Source organism: Alexandromys fortis, unplaced genomic scaffold (genome assembly GCF_014885135.2).
Source record: "Alexandromys fortis isolate MF-2015 unplaced genomic scaffold, M_Fortis_MF-2015_v1.1 scaffold_7, whole genome shotgun sequence".
Classification (NCBI taxonomy): domain Eukaryota; kingdom Metazoa; phylum Chordata; class Mammalia; order Rodentia; family Cricetidae; genus Alexandromys; species Alexandromys fortis.
In genome coordinates this window covers 2,429,069-2,449,922 of record NW_026067920.1, presented here as the reverse complement: position 1 = coordinate 2,449,922, position 20,854 = coordinate 2,429,069, and the positions used below count along the sequence as shown (strand labels likewise).

Here is a 20,854-nt window from a genome sequence, read left to right as displayed (position 1 = left end):
ATGACTTCCTTTCCTAGCTTCCCCATTGACCTTGAGTGACCTGAGGGTCTGAGGGACCATTTCCCTTTTCTGACCTTGTCCATGACCAGGGTTCCCTCTTCCTTCTCACCCCTTACCTCTCCTGGTCCCACAAAAGTAAGAAATAGATTCCTTATGGCCCATTTTAAGAATGGGGTGTGTAGCTGGGTGGTGGTAGCACATGCCTTTAATCCCAGCACTCGGGAGGCAGAGGCAGGCGGATCTCTGTGAGTTCGAGGCCAGCAAGAGCTAGTTCCAGGACAAGAACCAAAAAGCTACGGAGAAACCTGTCTTGAAAATTTAAAAAAAAAAAAAAAAGAAAAGAAAAGAATGGGGTGTGTATAGCGCACATCAGAGAATTGCAGTTAGAGGAAGCACTAGGCCCCTGTCTTCCTTAGCTTGCAACTGGTGCCTGCTTGCCTTGGCTCTCTCAGTTTATCCTAGGGTTGAAAAGTTACATGCAGATATGTGATGGAGCAGAAATGGGGAATCTTGGGACTCAGGGGAATGGAGAGTTTGGGCAGGGATTATGCAAGACCATTGAAGATTATATTCCCCTGAAGAACTCAGCCAATGAAGAATTCAGGGGAAGGGAAATGTAATTAGGAACATACAAACACCATGGGTTTTTTTTTGCACTACATCTATGAGCCAGTCCTTCTTGCCTTTTCTTTAGGCTGACATAACTTTGTGAGGTCATAAAATTAACTGCATTGTTTTCACTACTTGGAGTCTCCAGTGCTTTTAATATGAAGTGAGGATTTGTTTCTCACGCCAGTCCCTGCTGTGGCCATGTCAAAAAGGCACCTGCTGTGGTCATGGGTGGTCTGAGCATTCCCAGATCTGGCTGGCACTGCAACTCAGGGCCCCCCCTCCTACTATGGAGTGGTTTTAATTTCTGCTTCACGGCGACTGCCAGAATGGCCCATGGAGCTGTGGGATGTGCCTTCTGCTGGAATTGATGCATGGCCAAGACTGAAGCTGTCATTATCGCTGAGTTGCCATTGCCCCATCATTGCCCTGTTGGTAGGCACAGCTTAGTACTGCCTTCTGAGCCAAGATCTAGGTAGGTCATTAGCAGAGCTGAACACGTGGGTCATAATGACATCAGCTGCAGGCTGCCAATGCTGCTGTTAGCCCAGCGGTGAGCCAACAAGTCCTGGACTGGGCCAAGTGCATGGGCATACTGGGACTGGGCATGCTAGGTTTGGGATTTTTGTTACAGTCTCATCTATGCTATGACAAGGGAGCATCGCCACCCAGTTCCACATGCTTGGCTGCTATTCCTGCACCTCGAGGCATCTCCATGGTCAGTGATTCAGGGATGAAGCAGAGGAGCTATGGATGCCTCTCACAGCTCTCATGGAAGGAGGTTGGCTGGACCAGGCATCCATGTGCTGCATTGGAAGTGCCTACAGATGCCCCAGCATAGAACCACCTTTCCCTGCAAATCCTGTCCCTCTGTAAGTCCCCAGGCACTCACTACTGATGCCCCCGGCCAAGACTTGAGAGCACAGTTGGAGTCATAAGGAGGCTCTGCAGCACTTGAGCCCCGGACACCTAGTTAGTGAGGGCCTGGGCATGTACGGGCGACTGTGAGGGAGCTGGAAGAAGGGCTGGGGGAGGCTGAGTGCTGAAGGGGTGTGCTGTTGGGAGGTGTCTCTGCAATATCATCTTCATCTCTTGGGCTCACAGCACACCTTCAGTGAAGGACCTTATCAATACAGAGCCCAGGGGCCATGGCAGGAAGAGGACATGTAATCCTGCCCTCTCCAAAGTACCCCCTCTTCCCTCTCGAGCTCCTACACTGCACACACACAAGGCTCTCTGGTCTTTGTATATCCTCCCAAATGCTCAACCTGCAGCTCCCATCCAGCACAAACACAAACACAGCTTCTCTGCAGGAACCTGGCTCCTGTCCCTAGACTGGGTTGCTTGCAGCTTCCATGTGGTCACTTTCCCCCTCCCTGTCTTCATTAGGGTTTCTAAGCAAGTTGGGGAGGAAAGGTTTTATTTGGCTTACACTTCCAACATTGCTTTTTGTCACTGAAGGAAGTCAAGGCAGGAACTCAAATAGGGCAGGAACCTAGAGACAGGAGCTGATGCAGAGGCCATGGAGGGGTGCTGCTTATTGGCTTGTTTCACATGGCTTGTTCGGCCTGCTTTCTTATCGAATCCAGGATCACCAACTCACCATGGGCTGGGCCCTCCCCCATTGATCACTAATTGAGAAAACGCCTTCCTCACAGCTGAAGCTCATGAAGGCATTTCCTTAACTGGGGCTTCTTCTCTAATGACTCTAGCTTGTGTCAAGTTGACATCCAAAATGAGCCAGTACTCTCTGCCAGCCTGGGATCACCTGTAAGGTCAAGTTTTGGTCTCACTGTCCTCCTGGCCCTGCTCTAATCTGGCACCCAGGTAGAGGGATAATTCAAGGTCAGAGGTGCCCAAGGCTTGGAGGTCAGTTTGAAGACTTTGATCTGGAAAATCCTCCTGGATTCTTCAGAAAAGGGCATCTGTGGCCCAGAAAATGTGGCAGAGAGGCACACATGAACGTGTGCTCGGCCTCCGTCTATCTTATTTCTACATATCCACTGGAGGCACACGTTGCCCGGGGGGGGGGGGGTCACAATCCTAGGGGCATTTGTGACTGTGTGTTTGTGTGTGTGTGTGTATGTGTGCAGGCATGTGTGGTATTGTATGGCATGTATGTTGTAGTCTAGTGTGGTATGTAGTGCATTGTGGTTGGGTGGTGGTGTGTGTATAGTGGTATGTGTCTTGTAGTATGTATGGTGTGTCTATTGTGTTTGGTGTGGTGTGTATGTTATGGAATGGTATGAATGTGCTGCAGTGTGTGTATGTATTGTTTGTGTGTGTTGCATTTTGATGTGTGGTATCTGCTAAGGTGTGTATGTTGTGGTATAGTGTGAGCATTGCAGTGTGTGTTGTGTTGTTCTGCATGTATTGTATTTTGGTGTGTGGTGTTTGGTGTGGTATGGTGTGAGCTGAGGCAAAGAAGGATCAGCCTGCTGGACATGGTGGTTCCTCTTGGTCTTAATGCCTTTCTCTTTGAGTGCCCAGCATCCCCAAGTTGTTTTTTCCCCCATTTTCTCCTCTTTACTGCTTGCTTTGGTTTCTGCTCCATTGTGACCTGGTTCCTGCTTATGTTTTCACTTTCTGGTTGCTATGGCACAAACAGGCTGAGGAAAAAAAAGAGTATTCTGTATTCTCTAGATTACAAGGAAATTGTTCACTCTGAATGCTTATTTTGCTTTCTTATTGGTTATACATTTGAGAAAAAGGTCAAACATTTCAAACACTTTTTTGAGTGATGGGTCCTATACAGGCAAGATGAGATCTAGTAATTCATTAGGGTCCCAGGCACATCTGTGAGGACAGACATCTAAACAGACTCGCCTACTTTCATGGTCTTTAATAAGGAAGGAGAGAATGCAGGTACCTAAGTCCATGTAAGTAAAATCTCCAAAGGACCCTGTGGAGAGGGATAAAAAGAAGATCTGGGATAGGCTCTGATATATCTTCCTTTGTCTAAAGACGGGCAGCAACAGCAGAACCCCCTAGGAACTCTTCGTTCCACAGGTCTTAAGAACACCTGCTGCCCAGCATGGTAGCACATGCCTTTAATCCTAGCACTGGGGAGGCAGAGGCAGGAGGATCTCTGTGAGCTTGAGGCCAGCTGGTCTACAGAGTGAGTTCCAGGACAGCCACAGCTACACAGAGAAACACCATCTTGAAAAAATAAATAAAAAAAAATTTAAAAAAGAAGAAGGAAAGAGCACCTGATATTTTCCTGTACACAGTCTTGGTCTAAATATAAACTGGAGGATAAAGCAGTGAGTGATCTTTCATGTGAAATAGTAATCAGAAGCAGGAAGTCTCCAGGGTTGTGAGCAGGTCCAGGCACAGACTGAGAATCAGATGGACCGGGTTTTACTGGGTGAAGCTCGATACGCTGTTACACATTCCTGTGCTTCCTAAGCACTTCCGTTTCTGCCATGTGTTATCACAAAAGGAAGTACCTTTGGGAAAAACCCAGAGGTGACAGAGGGGTTCGGCCACAGCAGGGATGTCGGAGGGTCAAGAGCACAAGAATGGGTGAGGCTCTGGGGCTCTGAAATAAGGTTGCTGGGCTCTGAGTATCTAGGCTGAGTTTCGATCCTGTAGTTAAGATAGAGCTTAGCATCTTGCTCCACTACTGCCGCATTTCCCAATGCTGCTTTACGACCTCAGATACCACACTCTTGGCTGGTCCCTGGGCTGGCCACTATACCCTGGGCTCTATGGAGGTTGGAGGATATTGTTCTCCTAGTGGTGAAGCGTATCCTTTCAGATGTCTACAAGCTGTGTCGTGATCGTCACCTACCCGGATGATGCTTGGGACTATGATGCTTCCTCCCAGTTAAATAATGGCTGCTCCTTCGAGGGTGGCTTTAGGCCTCTGGCTGTGAGGATCCACCCTCTCTTTAGAGATGTAATCGGGAGGGTGGATGTGGATGGCTGGTTCCTGCTGAAATGATGAGGTAGATGACAAATAGCAATGGCTGGATTGGACTCAGCACGTGTTTGAAATCTTGCTGCCTGAGTTAAAAAGAACCCGTGAGCTGCATGTAACCTGTTTCAACTGGGTGATACCAGACTCTGGGCCATGTCACAGGTGTGAAACTTGCATACCCAGGAGTTTTCTCGCCTAAGGCCTCCAGCCTGCTCACCTGGGGCCCAGCTAGATGTAAACCTGTGCAGAGTGTCAACCCTGCCTGGCAGTTGTGGCTGATAACAGGCCTGGCTTATAGCCATTCTGAGGGAAGCACCGACTGACTATCAGGGGTCATTTGTTCCCCCAATACTGAGTTTTTCTGGTTTTAACTCTGCGTCCTGGATCTTCCCTCTCAGAACCAGAACATACGCAATGCAAATTGTTCCTCTGGGATTTCTGCAAATGATTGACACTTGAAGAATTTTTGAATTGACAGGTGGGTGGATCCCAGAATGAGGTTCACAAATCTTGGCTCCTGGGCTTCCCCTAGTACATCCCCATTTGTACAATGGGCTGATGGGCAGGAGGCTCCCTGCCTCCTCCTTGCATTTGACTCTGTCTCCAGCTCTGTGAATGTGGCTGAGTTACTGCCCACTGGAAATGTCTTCACCGTGGTAATAGGATCAGCAGAGCAGCTGCAGAGAGAACATGGCAAGTGGTGCTTCTGTGCCCCTTGAAGCTTCTGTGGTTTATGGTAAATCAAATGTTTTGAGAACTGGTGGCATCAATGTCTTGAATAACAATGAGGCTCTAGGGACCTGGGCCCAAGTCCCCACAGTTGGGGACAGAATGGCAATTTGACCCTGTTGAAGACCAAAGGAGAAAACCAGGAAATGGCAGGGACTGAACCACAGCAGGTGTGGACTTCAGTCCAACCTCCTCCCAGGACAGGCTGGACTGCACTAGCTCCTCCCTGGTGACAGACTGGACCCGCCCATCCAGTGGACTAGAGAATTTGGGTAGGGAGGGAGAGGGCAACTCTGACCCAAACCGTCTCTCTCTTCCACCTCATCGCAGATGGGACAAGTTGGCTTCAAAATTTCTCCACAGTTGTCCCTTGGATACCCTTTCAATCCTGGGCAGAATTAGATTCCTAGGCAAGAAAACCCGATTTTCTTTTGTCAGGAGGCACAGCCCCAGCATCCCCTGAGATGTTTCCCTTTGCAGGAGATGGTGGGAGAATTCAGACTCGTCTATAGTCACAGAGCCCTCTAGTTAGTGAGTCCTTAAGATAAAAGGGGGTGTTACAGGTCTCCAAGCAGTTGGTCACCCCAAGTCCAGCCAGGGACTTAAGTTACACTAGACTTAACAGTGAGTCTCTTGCCCAGTGTAAACCACTGGGTTCAGTTTTACAGAGGAACAATGGCTTTTGCGATTACATTAACTTGTCGTGCACTATTTGAGCTGCCTGAAGGCTGGCTCTGGAGATGGAGTCTGGATTTCCCATTTCAGACCCAAGCATTTTTTATCTCGATGTCCTCCAATACCACCTCTCCTGAGTCCAGATGGCCCTCCAGCTCTGTGACAGGGATAAAGGAGAACCACAAAGAGCCAAATAATGAGGGAACTGTGACTATTACAATATATGATTAAAAACTTTATCTATATCTACTACTTATACTCCTTCAGAACCAGAAGCTTGGTTATGGGACTTCTCTCTGGGTTTTGTGTGAAGACTGCCTTGCGTTTCCTATAGGGTTTACTGGAACTTTACCATGTCGCACTGTGGTAGCTTGAATGTAACTGTCCCCATAAACTCATAAGGAGTGGCACTATTAGGAGGTGTGGCTTTGTTGGAGTGGGTATGGTCTTCTTGGAGGAAGTGTGTCACTGTGGAGGCAGGCTTTGAGGTTTCATTTATGCTCAAGCCACGCCCAGTGTCTCAAGCCACTTCCTGTTGCCTGTGGGTCAAGATGTAAGTACTCTCAGCTTCTCCAGCACCGTGTCTGCCTGCATGCTGCCTTGCTTCCCGCCATGATGACAATAGACTAAACCTCTGAACTGTAACCAAGCCACCCTCATTAAATGTTTTCCTTTATAAGGAAATAGTGTCTTTTCACAGAAATAGAAACCCTAAAACACCCACAGTTTACACAGGTAATTATGAATGTATTACCTATGCAGTTTGGATTCTACTTTTTTTTTTTTCGCTAAGGGGTTGTTATACAGCACTATCTTCTAAGCCAAATAGTTGCCATGTCAATTTGCGAAAGACTGTCACAGATGGGCTTGTTGAGTGCTGGTCTGTTAATGTCCTGGCTTCTTATAATATGACTGAGTATTTTTCCAGAGTAGGAAAGAAAACTGGAAAGGAAGCCGGTTATGAAGGTCTGAGAACATTATAGAAGGTTTGTAAAAGCTCAAACTTCAGCACATTGCTGTTAAACTTCTGCCTAGATCAATTGAGTTATTGGGCTACTTTCTGTAACAATTACAAGGACTGTCTTAAAAATGAAAATATACATCGAATCCAAGTTTATTTATTTAAATGTTTGGCTTTTGCCCAAGTTTTATCCAAATATTTCACAGTTCCAGACTGGAGTAACTGATGTAGGTGTCCTGTCTTCTTCCCTGGAGGCTATGGTAATGCTATGGCCAGAGGGATTAAAAGGGAGAATATCCCCCAGCCCTGCCCCAATCCAAGGTCAGCTAGGCTTTAGCGCGCTTTGCGGCACATCTGTAGAGAGTCAGTCACCTGTTCTCTCATTCAGTAAAGCCATGGAATCTTCTCTTTCTTGGATTGAAACCTCCCTCAGCACTGTCTTCTCTCAACATAGACCAATTAGAGCGGCCATTGTCCCTCCCCCAGCCATGACAACATTTTGTGTACATCTCACAAAAGATGCGGGGAAGGAACAAGAGCTAGGCAGACATAGGTAAACTAGAACATCCAAAGCAGGCTGTCTGTGATGGCCTCTTCTCGCTCCCAGAGGTCACTGTGAGAGGAAACAGCGGGAAGGCATGGGAGGCATGTTTCTGAATAGGGTCCGATAGAGAAAAGGGGAGTACCCAAGGGCCCTGTAAAATCCCAGGTCAGTGTCTGTTTAGGGACTTCCAGCCTTAGGCCCTTCCCCTACCAAGGGAATACACCCCCACTCTCTGTGTGGCATGTGGCATGGTATGTGTGTGGTGCAAATCGTGGTGTGAAGTATGCATAGATAGGCAGTAAACATGTCTTCATACTAAGGCAGATGCGGACCATGTTGGCTTGGTATGTGTTGTGCTGTGCTGTGATTTGTGGGGCGGTATACATGTGATATGGTGTGTGACGGGGTGATGTATCTGCTTGAGGTGTCTGTATATGTAAAACAGAAAGCAGCTCTTCACACTAAGGCAGACACAGACCCTGTTGATTTAATCTTTGTTAAAAGCATCACAAATGATTTATTGGATTTTTTCTTTTTTTTTTTTTTAGAAAGGAAAAACAAAGAATTCATCACCTCTGCTATGCCCACATGCCAGGTATGCACAGGGCCCAGTGGAGAGTGACATGAGCCCCTGAGCTGGTAGCTAGCATCTAGGCTGCCAGTGGGTGCTTTTGCCCCTGGCTGTACAATGCATGGCACCTCAGCTAATGAGCAGGGGAACCCCGTGCCTGCATAGTGGCCTGCAGTTATGGAGATGAGAACCAGGGAAGCTTCTGGGTCTACACACTCCAAATGTCCTTAAGAGAAACAGTAACATGAAATCCAAATAGCTAGGGAAAGCCTACCCAAGTGTCTGAGAGAGGGGCAACACGTGCTCACCAAAGGCAAAGACCTATAGCCGGTACTCCAGGCACTGGTGAGCTAAAGTGGGGGGCTATGTCCAGGGGTTCTGTGCTGACTTTGGATGTGGTGGGGACTGTGTGGCGCATGAGCATCTTTTGTGTGACACTGGGAAAACAAGGACGTGGGGACATGGATGGGAGGAAAGGGCTCTACTTGGGTTTCTTTTGGAACAGCAAGAAGGTCTGAGGGGCAAAATTCCTATGGTGTCGCTGCCTTCACTAGTACTAGGTTCCCATCTGTAGCCCCTCACAAGGAGGGCAGCCTACAGTCACCGCTGGAGAGACCCCTAAGCCCTAGAGAGTGGCAGGAAATGAGGGATGCTGGGGTACAATTGGGACCGTCCAAAGACCATCTTTGTGCCCCACAAAGTTGCCTTGGTCTATGCTGTCCTGTCTGTGATATGAACGTTTAGACACTCAGCCCATCCCCTAACAGAGACCAAGTTCTGGAGCTGTCCTGCGTGAGGGTCTGTCGTAGCCCTCTCCTCTTCTATAGGCCACATCTCTTGTTCAGGGAGAACTGGTGGGTGCTGATGGATGCACCAAGCAGCAGCAGAAGGTGTAGAGACACCCGGGCCTTGGTCTAGGCCTGGGTTCTGATGGGGCAACAAGAGTCTGGAGGTGGGAAGAGGGAAGAGGAGGGGAGGGGGAAGGGGTACTGACTTCAGCTTCAAGGCAAAAGGTGAATTGTGCCAGCTCACAGCGTCAGCCTGTGCTGGGCCCCTGACCCGGGAGTGGGAGCAGACAGCAGCGGGCACCCTGCAGGGTAGGAGCAGAGAGCTGACCTCAGAGCCACCTCCGCTGCTTGCTTTCTACGACCCTGAAAATGTCACCAGTCTCTGGGTCCTCTACTTCATTTTACCAGGAGACACTGCCCTCCCACACCTCTTCTCATTGGCTCTACATGGGTCTCTCCAACCGTAAGGCATCAAAGCCAGATGCATGCAGCTCATGTGTCTTTCTGGGGCCCGTGGACTCTTTTAGAGCCCAGGTCTGGTGGAAGCCAGAGTCATCAACCTAGAGGCAGTGGAAGGCTGAGCAAGAACTGCATGTAAGGGTCCGTTCCTTTCTTGTCCCTCCCCACCCCCGCCCCATAGCCCTGAGGGAAAACCAGAGAATCTTTGCCCCTCTAAACCCAGTCCTGGGCATCCTAAATAAGGGTTTCTGAGAGTGGGATTCTGACAGGTCTTAGATGGCTTCTATTGCCTGGCCTTGAAAACAGAAAGTTAAAAGAAAGAGCCCCCAGACTCAAATAGCTCTACCCTCTACCGAGGCAGGTATTAACCCTGCAGTGGGGAGAGTGGCCGCCTGGAGGGGGATGCTGAGCAGGCTTGGCCTGTAGACTTCCTGGCTCTGGGGTCCTCTGCAGGGACTGTGGGCCTGGGCTGACAGGTCTGCAAGTCTGGTGTTGGGGGCAGCTGTGGGGTCACCCCAGGAATGGGCTGGGAGAAACCAGGCCAGGGCAGCATGTTCAGGTCTGAGGGCTGTGATGCCTCAGAGTCAAGGGTGGGGACTTGGTGTGGCACCACAGGCGTGTGTCCAGGTGGGTCATGAGTCGGCTGCCCCAGGACCCCATGGGCCAGCTGGGGCTGACAGGGAGAGGTGTCTGTCCTCTGAGTGGGGACAGCTAGAGGAAATGGCCTTTCCACGGGTCTCAGGGGGGACGTCATTCCAGCTGCACTGGTGGTCCTGCGCCCTCTGTGGAGGAAGCAGGAAGAGAGTGTCCTGGCCAGCTGGTGCCATCAGCCCACCAGGTAGCTGTGCATCTCACGAGAGTTGATGCTCAGGACCACACCCGAGTGGTTGCCTAGGGAACAGAAGGAGGCAGCCCATTAGTGGAGATGGTGGGAAACAGACCACACAGGAACACACGTGACCTCAGATGCACCTGGGGCCAACATGCAGTGGGCACTGAGGCATCCCCTGTGCCTGGTGCAGGGTGGGGGTGGGGTCTCCAGTGTCCTAGGTGGTGACAGGAGGGAAGAAAGTGCCAGGTGCCACCACAAGCAGTGGTCCAGAGGGCTGTGCAGTGAGGCACTCACTGACCTGCGTGAGGGCTAACCCTGGCATCGGCAGCAAGGGGGCGCAGGAAGGGCTGAGGCTCTGCCCCCTCTCGGCAAAAAGCACTGTGGTGTGAGGTATAGACCAGGAGACAGGGAGGGAGATGGGGGGGGTCACAGGGGGAGAGAGGGAACACAGTGATTGTCAAAGACAAGTTAATAGATGTCCCCGCATGGGCTGCATTGTGAGACCAGGGGATGTTCACCACAGCTGTCCCCCTCTCTTGCTGTGTGCACAAAACAGATGGTGCTAGTCATGGGGAGGGGCTGGTGCTACCCAGGCTGTGGGGGCCAGCTCGGGGGCTGTATCTAGCTATCCGTGTGACTCTCCATCAGAGCCTCCACCTCACTGGCCCCAGTTAATCTTCTGTACCATCAGTTGCCAGGGCACCATGGAGAAGGACTGTCATAAGCAGTGTCTAGTCCACACCAAGGTCCCCATTAACAGTGTCCTGGCACTATTACTAGGTGCTTACATGTTGCATGTGGCTGAGGGATAGTGGACTACTGTCTTCCTGCGACCCCCACACCCTCCTAGCGGAGGCTATGATTTCCTTGCATGAGAGCGGGGCCTGGTTATCTGGGCAGCACTTGGCTGCAAAGCACAAAGTTAAGCATAAGGCTATGCACAAGGCTATCTTCCTCCCGCTCCCTCTTGTCACACGAGCATCTCCAAGGCCAAGTTCCAGCTACCCATCTGCAAACACTGAAGCAGCTGCTTCTCCCAGGGTCAGACAATGACCAGAAGTCCTAGGTCTGGGACCTCCTGAGTGCTCAGTAAGTCAATGATGCTGAGGGCTGCAGAGGCTGCACATCCATCCTCTGATCAATGCCCTGGGCTGGCAGATGTGGGAAGTGGCTGGAAGGGCTGGGGAAGCTGCCCCTCGTGCTCAGAAGGCCTGGAGGATGCAGGATGGGATCAGATTGCCCTTGTGCCACCTTGGGTGACTGAAGACTTTGCTGGGTCACTAATTCTCAAGGTGGGGGCCAACAGACTGGGATACAGGTCTTTCAGGTGAATGCCTGCGACAGCTAACCTGTACAGAGCCTTGCCGTGTGCCACTCTCTGCAGAGTGCTCACAGCCACTAAGGGTGGGTAGGCAGAGGTACCCACCCACACCAAAGGGCTATGGGTGGGGTCTGTGTGGGACAGAGATTCAGGTAGTAGGGCTCTGGTTACACCTGGGCACTGTACCAGCCAAGGAGCCACAGAACAGAGAAAATGACATAAGGGAGACGGGGAGGAGGGGCACAGCCAAGGTGCCAGGTCTGGTCCTCTCCCTGCGGGCATGACAGGAAGGGAATTACCTTGGCGGAAAGCCTGTGTAAACGGTAACGCGCTGTTCTCAGGGTCCATATGGACAATGCTTTTGAACTCTGCGTTTCAGTAAACAGCTAATGGGAGTGCGAGGGCAGATGGGGGTGGGGCAGTCTCACGCTCCTGGGAGGGAGCTCCCTGCCTCTATGAGGGCTCTTCAGGCTGACCACCCACTCTCGCAGGAGGGTGCCCTCAGGCAGCCTCTGACTTCACCCTGTTGGCCCGGGGCTCTCTATTGTGGCAGAACTCATGGCCCAGAGACACCCTCTAGCAGGGCTGGCCGGGTCTGTGCCCCTTGGGCTCTGATGGACCCCTTGGTGGTGGGAGCAGCAGGGTCCCCATGCCCCGCCTCGTACCCTGCATGGTGCTCTGGGCGTCCTCGCTGTGGCTCACGGGACTTGTCATCTCCTGTTCCTTCTCGTTGTGCATCTGGGCGTACACCGTCCTGCCCGGGCGTTTCCTGCTGGCCAGAGATACAGCTCCGCTTTGAATGAGTCCTTGGTCCCAAGTCCCTTGTGGGCATGGTGTAGACAGTGCCACCCAAGACTGTTCCCCAGGGAGCCCACCCTCCAGTATGTGCCCTACCCAACGTTGTGCTGTCCACCGCTAGCTGCATATAATCACCTCCCTATTCTTTATCCAGGCACGCTATGGCTGTGGAAGCTCTGGCTTCCTTGTCTCCTGGCACCTGGCAGCCAGGACAGTAACACACACACACACACACACACACACACACACACACACACACACGTGTGCGCACGCGCGTGCATGCATGCACAAGCACACAAGCACATACACACCTACACAGTGCTGGGGCAGTCCTGAGGGGCAGTTGTTGAACTCTGTCCATCTAGACTTCCTGAGACTCCCCTGTCCACTTTCTTTCTAGTCCAGGCCCCGGGGGGGGGGGGGAAGCAGAGAGGGTGACAGAGCACATTCCACCCCACTAGGACTGGGACTCAGAGCCACAGGCAGGGCCCACTGTGTTGAGAATAGCCCCACTAACTCCAGCCAAGTATAGAAAGGTCATAGGCACATTCAGAGACACAGAGACTGAGGCCTAGGGAGTGGTGGTGGCGAGAGCGAGGCGTGTCGAGGTAGGCACATTCGGTCCCTTGAGTAGGAGAGGAACTAGCTGTGACCAGAGGGGGTATGAGTCACGTCCGCTTCAGGAAGGGACACCTAAGTGATGGACTTAGATGTTGGGGGTGGCCCTACCTGTCACTATAGACTCCTGAGTAACCAGTGACAGTCCTGCCAGCCCCGCAAGGGGCTCGGTGTCAGGGAGAAACAGACTTTTTTGGTGGCTGTGAGACTTGGGAACATTGGGCGGCTTGTTACCTGGCATCCCAGTGCTGAGGACAGCGTCAGTCAGAACAGAGCCAGCCCCTAATGCCACGGGCTAGGCAGCGCGAAAAGCCCAGATGGATGAAAGGAAAACGACGCTCTAAAGCTCTAAAGTCCCCTTCTACTGACTGCTCAGAATTCCTCTGCCCTGCTCTGCCTTTCCCCCTGGGGTTGCCTGGGCATTTGGGCCCCCATCTGAGCTCTCTGTTTCTATGGCAACATATCTCTCCCCTCCAACTTTAAAGCTTGAGCTGGTTCAGAATGATGGTCTTGGCCCTGAGGATGTGGGACCAGCCTCACTCTGGACATATCTGGTGCCTCCCCATCTTGGCACATGGCAGGAAGTGTCCTGTCTTCTGGGCCACCAGCACCACAGGCAGCATCCTCGGGACAGTTTGTAGAAGAACCACTGGACACTTGAAGAGTCTGGAGGGCAAGGCTGACAGTCACCCACAGGGACCAGAACTCTGTCCCTGCTATGAGCCTCATCTACCACAGGCAGGACCACAGGCCTCTGACTGACCACCCACAGCCCTGCATGTCCCACACAGGATGGGACCAAGTCTAGAGGAGAATCCATGCTCACAGTGACAGTGACATCCACCCATGCAGATGTCCAGGAGCATCCATCTGCTTGGCCATGGGCATCCACCCAGACCCAGGGCTTGGTCCTGCCGCTTGTCTCTCCACCCAGGGCTCATGTCCCACCATCCTGGAGCCATGCAAGGCAAGAATGCTGCTCAGTGGGCTGCTTTTTCTTCCTCCCCTCCTCAGCCTCTTCCTTTGCATCCCCTTTTCTAGACAATAACACTACAGCTATGAAGGGGGAAACCTTTATCTGACTGAGGCGGGCGGGCCTGTGGTAGGACAGCATCCAGCCAGATCTCTGAGGTATGCTCAAAACTAGGCCACCCGTAGGGCTGCCTGCCATTTAGGTCCTGGCCCTGTAATATGAAGGGTGCTAGGGGACAGAGCTGACTAGAGTATTGTCACATTGGCCTGTAACACAGTGTTCCAAGGGTATCCTTGCTAGAGGGGTTGGTGGCTGTCTGCCTCCAGGAAGCACTACCATGCCTATCACCATCATCCTTGTAGTTGGGTCTGTCGAGTGGGCTTGTATCTTCCCATGGTCACCATCCTAGAGCTGCCTCCCAGTGGAGCCCATGAAGAGGACTCTGAGCTCTGCCAGCCATCAGCCCCACTCAGCACATTGGCATAGAAGATGAGGGGCATGGCTTCTTCCCAACATCCATGGAGCTATCCCATGTGCACTGTGAGGATGGGCCACAGAGGGAAGAGGGGTTTAAAGGTCTGTATAGGAGACACATGGTCTCTCAATCCCCCTTGGAGTTTCTGGTGCCCTCAGGTCACTGGAAGCCCCTGTGGCAGCCATAGCTGAGGTGTAGGAAGCCGGGAGGCAGAGGTACAACAGGCCAGTCCTGTCGCACCAGCCTTAGGCTCAGTATTGTGCCTCCTCGAATCCTACCTCCTCAACTGTAGGGCAAGCAGTGTACCCTTCAGGGAGGATTAGTGAAGAAAGAGATGCCCTGAACCTGTGACGAGGACAAGGCTGAGAAGAAGGGAGACGGAGAGTCTCCTGGTCACCAGCACAGGGAAAGAAAGACTCATACCACCTTCCTCCATGGCCTGTGGAAGCCACCGCCTCTAGGGCCATGAGTGGCTTGCCACATGTCAAGGCTGCTGGGAGGCCTTACCTTTTGAACTTGTAGAGGATGAACGCTCCCACTGCAAAGAGCCCAATGACAAAGAGGACCACCACAGCCCAGTAGCCACCACTGCCACTTGGCCTTTGAGGACCTACAAGAAGAACAGCAAGAGGAGAAGCTGTGGGCTGGTTGTCCCCAGCCCTGGCCTAGATGAGCCCACTTCATGCTGTCCAGCAGGACTTTCACACGTGGCTGAGTGGACAGCAGGTTATGAAGGATAAAGAACATGATATGTGGCCTTGGAGGGTTGGCCTCTTTTCCTGGCGAAGTCCTACTATAAGTAGGACCTACTTTGTCTGGGTTTCCTGCAGAGGAGAGCAGCACCCTTCTGTACTAGTTTTAGTGAATTGGCAGGTTCCTGATGATTGTGGTGGCTGCCTCCATACAGACCATGCCAAGATGGTGAGGCCCAGGGCTAGCTGTGTAAGAGTTGTTGTGTCTAGCCACGGATGCCCCAGGCAGAGGAATTGCTGGTGGCCAGATAAAGGTTCATACAAGCCCTATAATCACTCTCAGCATCCACTGGCCTGGCCTCATGCCCACCGTGACCCAGAGAGGACCCAATATGGGTCTGTCACCTTCATGTGTGTCCCTCAGGTCCACCAGGATACGGAGCCCTCCTCGAAGGATGAAGCTGATCCTATGGGAGTTCAGTGCCTGCTGCACGGCTGCCAGTCTCTGTAAGCAAAGGAGGTCACTGGAGAGTCCCCTGGGCCTGGGAAGGAATGCTGTCTAACGCCTCTGTGTTCTCATCAGGGAATAGCAGGAGAGCCCACCAGTGGGGTTTGCTAGGAGCCACTGATGGTGCAGGTAGTCCCGCTATCAACCAGCTCTCATTTCAACACAGAACAGAGGACAGATTTCAGTGTGTGGAGGGAGGTGGAAGATCTGGAGTACTCCCGAAGTCCCCACCCTGATAATGGTCAGTAGGTCAGTGAAGCTTGCAGGAAGTGGAAGACCACAAGTACAAGACAGAGCAGGACACTCCTCTTAAGAGGGGAGTCAGAGGAGCTGGTATGTTAGGGAATTCTGGGGGGAACACAACCCCTGTGATACAGCCAAGAGCTGAGGCTCACAGCCCACGTCAGAGATTGTCCAGGCCTCATCATCTTTGTGTTACCACCTGTCAGCCACTGAGCAGGACCCAGCATGGAAACCCAACTGTGCCCAATGACACTCATGTCCATGCGGCTATGTCTCTGAGATCTTAATCTTAGCTAGATCCACTGAGCAGAGCCAGAAGCTGTAATGGGCACAGAATCCCAGTCTTCAGAGGAGAGAAGGCTTTGCCTCCATCTGCACCCTGAACATTCATTACAGGCGCACACTAAGCACACTCCTGCACACCGACACCAGGGAGTGGCCATCCCACGACCTCCTGGGTGCCTGGCTGGCTACCACTGTCCCTGTGACCTTGTCTTCACCTTCAGAATGGAGCCAGTTGGCACAAGGCTACTCAGCGTATGGGGGCCTCTCTAATGACAGTCCCCAAGGTGCCCCCTGTCGAGGCACTTCATGGAGGATACCCTAGGATTGCTGAGCCGACTTCCGGTTTGCCCTGAGGCCCAGGGTCTTCCACAGTGCTCACCTGTGTGTCCCAGTACCCCTAGCAGCGAAGCTGAGATCAGATGACAGCTCCAGACGATGGTGTTAGAGAGTGGAAACCATCCCCACAAGCTGCCTAGCCTCCTTCCCCTGGAAGCTGCCTATCTCACCAACCTTGGATGCCAGGAGATGGTGGTACCCCAGGTCAGACAGCATAATGGAAAGAAATAAACCTTCAAGTGATGTCCCACGGAGACGTGCTTGTCAGGAATGACTCAACCTATGCCCTCTGCCACCCAGCCCTGCCGTGCAGGGAACACCTGGGCTCAGGTGGCCATGGACATACCTTGTCACTTGTGAGGCTCCTCTTCCTTGTGGGCCTGGGAGGGGGCAGGAGCACATACAGGTCGGCTATGGTGGGCAGTCCTGGCTTTACCACGGTCACCAGCAGCTCCTCAGGGATGCTGGTTTCCTGTGGGGATAGGCAGGACGCTTGGATCCTTTTCTGTTCCTCATCCTTTGCCACAAGCTAAGTTTGCAGCAACATCTGCCCTCTCTTCCTGACGTAGGTATGTCCTGGCCACCTGTCCCGCTCCACACTCCTGCCTCTCAGCCCTTTCGGGTTCTGGCCATGGCTCTCATGCTGCCCCACCTGCTCAGGCCTGCCCTTGCAAGCATTTCCCATCCTGAGCCTGGCCCAGCCCTAGCCATATACCTGTGCAGCCCCTAGCTCACCAAGCTCAGCTCCTGGGGAGCCCTCTGCCTCCTGGGAGTTTCACTCCATATCCACTGAGCCAAACTCCTGCTCATCCTTCATTACCCAGAACTCTTTCGCCAGCAGCATTCACAGGATGAAGGAAGTGTGGTCATGGTGGATTTCTGCCTGTGGTAGTCTTAGCTAGGGGGCTAGCCTCTTTCTTTCTGGGCATCTAGGGACTTAGGTATTCCACTGCCCACTCCAATCCACTTCCTTTGTCATGAGTTGCCTGAGAGAAGTGATCACCCATGTTTTTTTTTCTATGTCTGAGGAGTTCAGTACAGAAAAAGCACCCCACAGATGGGAACTGGTCGTGGCTTTAAGAGCTCTGGCTTGTCAGAGGAGAGGAACTGATGGTGTCTGGCAATGTAGTCCTGTCCCTCCCTCTGAGTGTCTGATCCAGGGCAACCCACCACTTCCTAAGCAGCCCCAGCCTTGTCCCACCCTCATTTCTCAGCTTACAAACCACACCATGGCTCAGGATAGAATTGAAGCTCAAACCACAGGGCACCTTGGAGAGAAGCCGGGTGACCACCAGCCCCACGTCCTCCCTCCACTCAGGAGTGTTGGGGTTAAAGGTGTCCAGGTCCCTGGAGAATTGCAGAGGCACCACCTGGAACTGAGCTGGAAGAGACAGGGTGGAGCCTGTGAGGTCTGGGGTGTGGCTGGGACCCTGGAAAAGGTAGCAATGCCATATGGTCCAGATAGCCTCACCTCTACCCCCACGGACCAGGTTCTGTGTCTGGAAGATAAGAGCCCTCCTTTTGCTCAGCCCTCAGTGCCTGACATGTACTGACGGTGACAGTGGCTATCATCTGGGGAGGGAGCATGGCATTCATTGCGTGCACCTGCTTCATGAACTCTACCCTATGATGTCATCTACTTCAACCCACTGGCCACCCACCCCCTCATGCCAATAGTCCCATGAGATTAGAGGGCCCATCTTGTCACCCACATTTTATTTCCCAGGGCCCACAGCTCTGTTCTAGAGTCAGGGGAGTCCTAATCCCATATTGTCACCTCCCCTGGCTTCCTTCTCCTTTCTGTTATTCAGAGAGAAATAGCTATGAGGAGCAGAGGGCTCAGGGGACAGTGTATTGTGAACTGTGACCCAACATCCTATGCTGTGGGCAGGGAAGGGAGGACCAGCCCAGGGCACCCTCATCCCTCAGCCTGCAGGGTAACGTGACTGATGTCTGTGGTCCACGGCTGAGGGACTAAGCTGAATGAACTTCAGGTGTGCTGAAGGGGTAGTGTGCATTGGGGAGACCCCTCCTCCTCCAGACACAGTATTTTACTGAGGGGTTGACAGCCCCAGAGAGTGCAGATAAAGCGAACACCATCCCCAGGTCCTCTTAAGGACCATCCTCAGAGTGGCAAGTGGAGAGGCCCATGGGGACGGCAACATGGACACTCGTCTGTTCTTGTTAAATCACTGAGCAACAGACCCACGGGTCTCACAAGACACACTATGCATTTTATAGAGGGGAGAAACTGAGGTCAGAGAGTCTGGGGCACTTCAATAAGGCCATACAGCCAGTCACAGAACCCAAATCTGCCTGGACTCCTGTACAACCTAGGGCCACCCAAGAGTGGACAGGCCCTCTCCAGCTGTGCACCCATGCTGTCCTGTGTAGGAAGGAGGGGGATAGCTCACCCAGGACACGGATGACCCTGGAGTCCTGCAGTACCGAGTTCCCACAGGCAGCCTGCACTGTCACACGCACGTCCCCAGCATCTGTAAACCGCGTTGTCACGGAGTTGTCCAGGGAAAGCAGAGGCTGTGGGGACAAACAGGATCAGGCTTGTCTGGCAGGATGGAGAGCTACAGTCCACTGTCAGGACCATCCTGGGACTGTGCTGGCTTTCAACAGCAAGTGGGAGGCTGGAGGTTTCTGCACTGGCAATGTCTGGGAGGTGTGGGGGATGCTAGCCCACCCTAGCTCCAAGCTGGACCGGGAGCATGCCCTGCCTACATAACATGGGACAGTCTCTAGAAGAGGCTGCCTGTGGCCTCATCTAAAGCCTTCTGTTGGTTCCTAAGCAGCACAGGTCAGGCCCTGTGTCCCATCCCAGTTCAGTTCACTGTCCTACTCACGGTAATATTCCAGCAGGAGCTCAGACCCTGCCCTGTGGCAGGAGGCAGATAGTCTCATCATGGGTGAGTGGTATCACCTGGGTAACAGGTCAAGCTGTGCCTTCTATAAGCAAAGGCTCTGGGAGGTGAGTATGGAGCTTGGGGCATTCAGGTGGCAAGGCTACACAGAGGTTCAAACCAAGAGCCCTGGTACTTTTATAAGCCCCCCACTACAAGAGGCAAGGCCTTCCTTATACTTGAAGCCCTTCCCTTCTCTTAGCCCTGTGTGTCAGCGTGTCTGTGGAGGTGTAAGGCTACTGCACACAGAGTGAGGAAAGGGTGCCCCTGCCTAGGTCCTAACGATGGAGATTCTTGCTCGCTCCCTCATCATATGCACTGTGGCCTCGTTGTGTCTCCTTTTCAAGAACTGATCATGACTCCCCATGGCTCACAGTATACAACAGTATGAGTGAGGCCAAGTTCTATGCCTTGCAGTGATGCCTTCCCTCACCACTCTGCTAAGGAAAGCCTCCCCTGAGCCTAAAGTGACACATGCCATACCCGAACTTCCAGCCAACTGTGTTCCATGTCTTTCACAGAACTATCCAGGGACTTTTCAGAGGTACCCAAGCCAATGCTTGGGGCGGGTATTGAGTGAAGAAAGGCCAGGATCTGTCCCTTCCAGTGGTCCCACACTGTGCCCTGAGGCCAGGTACTAAGAGCAATACCTTGCCCCCCCCCCAACACACCAGACGGCAATTTATGGGAGGGAGAACCAGGAGGGGGGGTAGGGCGCACCTGCAAGCTGTGGCCAATCCACCAGTAGAAGACAGTGAGGTTGGGGTTCATGGGCAGCAGTACAGCTGTGAGGTTCACCTCCTGGTTGATGCCAATGACAGGGACTACCTCGAGGTAGAGGGCCTGCAGGGGGGCTGAAGAGTCCCCAGAAGTTCAGGGTTAGGGGAGAGTCAGGCACAGACCCTTTCATTGATTGCTTACTAGTCATTGTTTCCATCAGAGTCATTGGGGCCATCACTACTACCACCATCATCACTACCATCAGCACCATGATCCCCATCACCATCATCATCACTACCATCAGTACCATGATCCCCATCACCACCAACATCATCACCACCACCATCATCACTGCCATGCCCCCCATCACCATCATCATCACTACCATCAGCACCATGATCCCCATCACCACCATCATCACTACCTCCATCACCATGATCACCAACACAACCGTCACCATCTATCATCACCACTACCATCACCATCACTACTGCCAATACCACCCCTCATCACAACCCATCAGCATCACCATCAGCACCCTGCATCCATCATTATCATCATCATTCACAATCACCACTCACCACAACCTATCACAGGCATCGACACTTACCATCCCATCACCACTACCATTCCCATTATCACCACTGATGTTAAGGTTCGTGTCCACTGGTCCATGTTTTAAATGTTTGATCTCCAGCTAGTGGTGCTGCTTGCTTGCTCCCTAATGAAAACCTCAGTCTCTACTCCCCTGTTCTACCACGGTCTGAGCAGCCTCTGGCTGCCACATATTCCTGAACCCCTCCACTGTGCTTCTCAACCATCGTGGATGAACCTTCTGAAACTCTGAGAGAAAGTAAACACTCCTCCCTCAAGATCTTCCTGT

General features: G+C 52.4%; 1 protein-coding gene across 2 annotated transcripts in view; it reads right to left on the bottom strand.

The window, feature by feature from the left end:
* Positions 1–7,110: 7,110 nt before the first annotated feature.
* The window catches only part of Sorcs2 (sortilin related VPS10 domain containing receptor 2), a 373,938-nt gene continuing 360,194 nt past the window's right edge, over positions 7,111–20,854 (bottom strand). The window contains exons 20-27 of one of the 2 annotated variants that reach the window (XM_050141233.1): positions 19,972–20,105; positions 18,754–18,877; positions 17,608–17,720; positions 16,686–16,811; positions 15,373–15,472; positions 14,783–14,885; positions 12,077–12,183; positions 7,111–10,149 (exon numbers count right to left, since the gene is read on the bottom strand). In XM_050141233.1, the coding sequence (XP_049997190.1) occupies positions 10,085–10,149; positions 12,077–12,183; positions 14,783–14,885; positions 15,373–15,472; positions 16,686–16,811; positions 17,608–17,720; positions 18,754–18,877; positions 19,972–20,105 (872 nt within the window). In that variant the 3' untranslated portion in view covers positions 7,111–10,084. The remainder of the gene's footprint in view (positions 10,150–12,076; positions 12,184–14,782; positions 14,886–15,372; positions 15,473–16,685; positions 16,812–17,607; positions 17,721–18,753; positions 18,878–19,971; positions 20,106–20,854) is intronic. The other variant, XM_050141234.1, reaches the window with a different exon arrangement.